The sequence below is a fragment of the Serinus canaria genome, chromosome 1 (genome assembly GCF_022539315.1).
Source record: "Serinus canaria isolate serCan28SL12 chromosome 1, serCan2020, whole genome shotgun sequence".
Lineage (NCBI taxonomy): Eukaryota > Metazoa > Chordata > Aves > Passeriformes > Fringillidae > Serinus > Serinus canaria.
The window spans coordinates 81,295,408-81,301,900 of record NC_066313.1 but is presented as its reverse complement, the minus strand read 5'-3'; the positions used below and the strand labels follow the sequence as shown (position 1 = coordinate 81,301,900).

The following is a 6,493-nucleotide window of genomic DNA, read 5'->3' as shown; positions in this document are numbered from 1 at the left end:
CACTTTTTTTACTTAAAAGGCAGTGTAGTGATTAGATATTTTTAGCACAAAACTAAAGAAAGTGTTTCTTTCCCCACTGATATGTTTCAGTGGGGAAAGAAACCCCACTGAAACCTATCAGTGTGTAGCAGACCTGCTGCAGACTGTCCCTTCTCTTCTGCAAATGCTGACCATAAGTAACCTCTATTCAAAATCCTCATCATAGTCATATTCATCCAAGTCTACATCAGCCAGATGGGAAGGCATTTCAAAAAATGGTCTTTTCTCCATTTGATATTTTAGAACACTGGCCTTCTGATGGTCTACAGGATTCAGCTCTGCTTCATACCTAGAAGCAGACAAAAAAAGAAAAAGAAAAAAAAGAAAATAAAAAATGAAAGCGTCTATGGCAAGAAGTGCCTAAATACTGGAACACTAACAAGGCAGCTGCAGGAAAAACAGACTTCCCCATATTTTATAATAAAGAAGCATAACCAGAACAGCATGGGGGTTCTGTAATAATTCCCTGAATTTAGGTTAGCTGAACTTTCCAGTATGAAATGCAGCTCTGGATTCAAAGCACACATTGAGACACTGCTCCACTGACCATTTCCTGGGTTCGAGTGACTCGCGTTCATGCATGTCTTCCCATCCACTACTGAATTTCATCACACGTTTTTCCCATCTACTTAACAGGACTGTGCAGAGAATGAGCTTTAGATACTGTGTTTTTGTTCTTTAAAACTGCTTTATAAAGGCATTATGTGCTCATTAGCTGTTCTTTCAGAGAAAAACATAGGGCAAAGTAGAGTTAAATACTCCACTATGCATACTAAAATAGAGCAGCACCTTGAGTTTCTCCCATGAGTTCACCACCAATGTAAACAGAAAACAAAAATCATCTGAAGGTTCAATTCACCAAGTTATAAATTTAAAAACAAGAGCTTGTTAAAAGATGCATATTCTAGAATAAGAGTTTTGGGAAGGATGTGTTTATTCTTTTTTAATTGAATGATAGTGGTGGTGAGGCTGTGCTTTAGTAGAGAGGATTCGTATTAACTGTCCTGCTGCATTCTTACCCATCGTTCCACTGGTCATTTGCTGCCTCTTCTGCTACCAAGATATCATACTCTTCAGCAGCATATTTCTCCCAGTCAGAGACCTCTTGACTTTCACCTTCAGCATCCTAAACAATCATGTTGCATGTTAGACAAAGCATTTAATTAATTAAAATATTTTAATTTAAACAGTATTAATTGCTAAGCACGTAGCTATAAAGACTTTTAAAGCCTCATACTCACCCGCAACATAGAAAACTGATCCTTCTGTTCATGGTCAAGGTATTTTTCAATGTTGAAAAAAGTATCAAAGAACACATTTGTCAGCTTACATCGCTTTAAATCATGCAGAGTAATTTTTCCTGTAAAGAAGATTATGATATAAGATTATTAGAGATAAAATTATTAGAGCTGAAGTTATCCTTTCTCCAAAGTGGAGGAATCAAAAGGTACATTATCATTACTCAGTCATCACTGCTTAGCAACATTTGTCATTGATCCTCAATGCAATGGGAAAGATGCAAACAGATGAAATAGACACCTAGAGATGTGTCCTTCAAAGTGTACAAAACTTGAAATGGTTCAGATTTTTTCCGTGCTGTGGTTGTCATATCCCACAGCCCATCAGTATGTTGAAGTGAGATGCAGTCTACATCCCTCAGCTATTAAAAATCATTTAAGGTATTTGTTTAAGCTTCCCCAAAAGAAAGAAGTCTCTAGTGAGTTAGCCATTCCTTCCCAAGGAGTGCTTGGGTAGCAGGTAGGAATCTCCTATTCCTATAGGCTACTCCTATGGCAGCAGCCCTCTCTCTTCCCTGACTTGAGCAGACAAATGTATGACAGAGATGACAGTGTGTGACTACGCTTCATACAGATGAATTTTTCATAGAGTCAGGGTTGCCACACTTGTCCAGTCTGATCAATATTTACTGCTTGAGAGGAAAGCTAAATGCTCAGAGGTGTTTTGTTTGATTTTTATAGTGTGATACTTTAAAGACTCAAATCAATGGATGTGTTAAGCATTAGAAGTATTTGTCAGGTTGCTCAGAAATGTTACCCTATTTCAAAGCTGATTATTGAAGCTTCTGCAGAAAGGCTAAAAAATGAGATACACAAGGGAAGATAGATGACTATCCTTACAACTCTCCTTTATTGATTCACCTGGAATCCAGACAATCTTCCATTGTTAATCAAACAGGAGCTAACCGAAGATGTTATGGAGGAGTTCAGTAAAAGCCAGACTTGGAACAGTATTTCCCCAGCATACTGTCCCAGCCTCTAACAAAGTGTAACTCAAGGACATCACAGGGAAGCAAAATCCAAATCCCATTTGTACACGGTTGCCACGCTTGCATCTGTCATGAAGGGCCCCAGCGTGTTCTGCCTGTCTTGTTGCTGGTGCTGCAGAAGGACACAAATCCCTGTGGCACCTGTGCTGTATCTGTCAGACCCACACAGATGGCTGGTGCACTGCACCATTTCAAGTGGCAGCAGCTCTCCACAAGCAAGCAAATGATTTGAATCCTAGTTACATAAGCTCCCAGTTTAAGTTAGACTCCTATATTTGGTTCATTGATTTGCTCTCCAGTTTCCATTTATTGCAATGGGAGCTTAGACACGTAACACCCATTTAGATGCCTACCACTGTCTCTCAAACGCCAACAAAACAGGAGTAAAATTTAAGTAATTAATTCAGGTCTCCAGAAATTAAAATTTGCTTTTTAGCACACAGAGCATTCTATAGAAACTGCATCACAGTTTAGTCATAACTTCATGAAAGTGTCTTCTTTTGTTTCAAAGCTACAAAGTGAAACATCAGTTTATGCTGCTAGTTTTTGTATTAGAAAACCAGATTTTTTTCTTAATTCAGTTTATACAAAAAAAAAAAAAAAAAGAAATCAACCCTTCTCAACTGGCTTTCATTTTTGTTACCCTGAATAACTCATCTTGGTTATGTTTGATAGCCTTCTTTTATCATCCTCATGACATAGACGAGATACATCAATCTTGTTTCATTTTAAATGCAGAACAGAAATATTATTATAAATGTCTTTCAGAAGAATAACATGAGACTAGAAGGGAACTACTGAGTTCAGGAGGTGATTGTGAGCAACCATAAACATAAATGTGCTTCTCAGAGCTTGGCTCACTTCATTTTAAATGCCCCCTAGCCCCCGTGCATTACACAATGTTGGTCTAAGACTTCATTCCACTGATATCAGGGATGGAGCTTTCAGATGAATCACACTTAATATTCCTTCTTCATTTACAATCTTTTATCTTCCTTTAGAGTTGTGTTTTTACTAAGCAAATCCATTTTAACTTGTTTAAATAAGAATATTAAGCTTTATGTTCTAGTTTTGAGTCATTTAAATTCTCTCAGCACGCAAAAAAATCTCAACTCAAGAAATGACAAGTGTCTTTAAAAAAATTAAGTTTCTTGTAATTTAAATATTAATACTTAAAATTTCTTAATAGAAAGAAAGTGGGCAATAAACATGACTTAATAATTGGTCATCTAACCATAACTGTATAGAACATCATGCTCACTTAAGTTTGTTTCAGGTGTAAAATGTAAACTGAAGTTTCATCAGCTAAAGATGATACAATGTCAAATGCAGGAGAGTAGAATGCAGGCCTAGGAAAGTTCAAATGTGAAAAACAGCCACAAACTCAGAAAAATTTATTATTCTGTTAATTTTCAGTCCCTTGTCATGAATTTCCTAAGGGGAGCTTAGGCTTCTAATGTAACGTAAGACAATACTGGTCTAAGAGACAAACACTGTTTAGAAACTGTTCCCTCCAGAGAAACCCAATTAAATGAGCACTGGAAGAGGTGAGAAGTGAGTGAACCATCAAGAGGTTTTCCTGAGAGCCTCACCTCAGCTAGATAGTGACAAGGTTTTACTTAAGACTAAATGTAGCTACAATCACAAAATGAAAGCTGACAAGGAATTTTAAAGCAGCATATTAAATTTTAGTATGGAAAGAATGCCTGCCTGCTGTTGGATGACCAATCAATTATTAAGCTTTAACAGATGTCAATGAAAAGACAACCTCAAGGCATTTTATTTGTATGACCAACCGAGTGCTCTTAAGACTGCACTACCTCCTAAGTCCAGAGAAACAGAAGTTAAAGATGGAAAAGGAGTTTATTACCTTCATGTTGTGGCTTTACAAGGTCCAGCATCTGGCACAGACAGTCTTCAAAAGGCAAAGGTTCTATGGCCATGTTTTCTAATTTCTGGCACTGTTCTTCATAAAAATATTCCAATTCATACATAGACAAAGCACCATCCCCATCAAGATCCATGCAGCGGAACCAGTATTCAATGCTGAAATTCAGTCATTAACAGCAAAGAGACAGACTTACTACAGAATTCCAAGAATTCATGTTGCCTGTTTCAAAGGCAAAACTAGACTTAGGAGTACATTCCACTAATCATGGAAAGTCATTAAATACCAGCTACTGTGGTAGAGCTGCTGGTATTTGTTACACCATCCATTATTGCATTTGAAAATATACTTGTTAATGGGGTGAAGGAGCAGACTAAAATACATGGTTTTACATAAAAAAATAATCAAGGGAGACAATGAAAAATTGAATTGCACATGGCAACTTCAGATTTTGGGCATGTTCCCATACTGAACTAGTGACATGTCACATGATAGGTTTCTCATCAGTACCAAACAGTAGCTGCACAGCTTCCCAAAGTCACTGGCGTCATGAAACAGCTGCAACATCCTTAACGTATGGCCCTGTTCATAAATAGAGCTTATGAAACAATAACATTGAATTAGCCTCTTAAGAGTCATTAAATTAGACTTCTACAGCTACAACAGGAGACACTGATAAACAAGGATGATGCAAAGAACGGGGCCAGTTTTCCAGTCCTGTTTTTATAGTTTAGCTTCTTCCATTAGAGTTGCAGCTGTTCATCAGTGGTCCCCATTTAAGGATTGGAAAAACAAAATCAGTCTTTATTTCTGCTCAAACAAATTCATTCTTACCTAGTTGGTGTTTTCTTGTCCTCTTCAGATATCAAAAACCAGACAAAATCAGCGTAGCTAATCTTTCCATCTTTTTGTGCTTTTCTACCTCTTGGAAGCCAATGAGGAAAAAGATAGAAAATTTATTTTAGAACACCTAGCTTTTAGTAAGCAAAATTAAGGATTATTTTCCTTCTTGGTATTACCTGTTTACTCCTAAATGATCTAATGTTCATAAGGTGCTTAATAGTTAACAGAAGAGCCCTGTCAAAAATTTTTTGATGATAGGATATATTATATACAAGTGCATATGCTTTTTAGAATTTCTATTCAGGTAGAAGTGATGAGAACTTAAAAGTTTTACAGAACTCAACTAGCTAAAAGTTTTTGAATGAAAATATGAAGATAAAAATGAAATAGAAATCTTCAGGAAGTAAGCGTCTATGGCAAGAACATAATTGCGTTTCTACTCTCACAACTGCAGTAACCAAGTAAGTTGCACATAGTCAACCAGTCTAGTAAAAAGTCAGGTAGGCAGTTCCTAGATATGTTACATTTCAATAATGAAATTAATTTTTTGATGTTTTATCTTCAAGATGTCTGGGAAAATATGGTATAGGTTTTTGTCTTGCCCAAGAAACTTAGATAAAGGAGTAAGCTCTAGACATATTCCTGCTAAGTCTCTTATTTCAGTTTTTATTTCTGTTGATCAGTTGCTTTCTAGCTCAGATATTGTGCTAGGAAACATTTCAAAAATTAATAAGATGCCATAAATACAAAAGAGGAAGTCAGTCCCAAGGGGAGAAATGAAGAATGACTGTCAAATATGTGAACTAACTCAACTGGAGGCATTTTTGTAAATTTATTGATGCAATAAGCATTGATTTTTACAATTAGTACTTAAAAGCTCAGTTCTCCTTGAACATTTTACAGGTTGGAGGGATGGAAAAAGAATGATGCTAACATTTCTTCCTTCTTCACTCCCATCCTAAAATACCCAGTGGCCCATGTTGATATGGGTAAAGAGAGTGAGGAACTTGAACTGTGCCAAAGGTTCCAAGACCACTCTGGCACTACTAGAATTTAAATACAAATCGAATCTTGAAATTCACTGCTCCTTTGTGAGGGGAACCATCTTTTTCCCTTGGAATACCACAGAATTTAGCAAGCAAAAATTAAATGGGATTTAGATCAGCATACAAAACAAGTACCTTGTTACTGCTCCTGAGAAGATGCGCTCTATCATCCTATTTGAAATTGCTGTGAAGAAAAGTTTGAAACAGGGTCAACTCAATGCAAATTATTTTTGCATTTATCCTGTTGAAGAGTTTACTGGAACTCTCCTCTTATATACACAGATCAGTGAGACTGATCAAGTGGAGTGCTCATTAATCCCTTTAAGTTTTTTTAGAGAGGATCACTTAACACAAAGCCTCCAAAGCAGAACTACAACCACCCAGCTTTGA

The 6,493-nt window shown here is 36.6% G+C and overlaps 1 protein-coding gene across 2 annotated transcripts in view; it reads right to left on the bottom strand.

Annotated features, from left to right (window-relative positions):
* PPP2R3B (protein phosphatase 2 regulatory subunit B''beta) overlaps positions 1–6,493 on the bottom strand; it is a 44,994-nt gene continuing 38,501 nt past the window's right edge. For both annotated transcript variants that reach the window (XM_009085364.4, XM_009085365.4), the window contains 6 exons: positions 6,239–6,287; positions 5,049–5,138; positions 4,197–4,372; positions 1,281–1,399; positions 1,059–1,165; positions 1–328 (listed from right to left, as the gene is read on the bottom strand). In XM_009085364.4, coding sequence (XP_009083612.2) covers positions 184–328; positions 1,059–1,165; positions 1,281–1,399; positions 4,197–4,372; positions 5,049–5,138; positions 6,239–6,287 — 686 coding nt within the window. In that variant the 3' untranslated portion in view covers positions 1–183. The remainder of the gene's footprint in view (positions 329–1,058; positions 1,166–1,280; positions 1,400–4,196; positions 4,373–5,048; positions 5,139–6,238; positions 6,288–6,493) is intronic.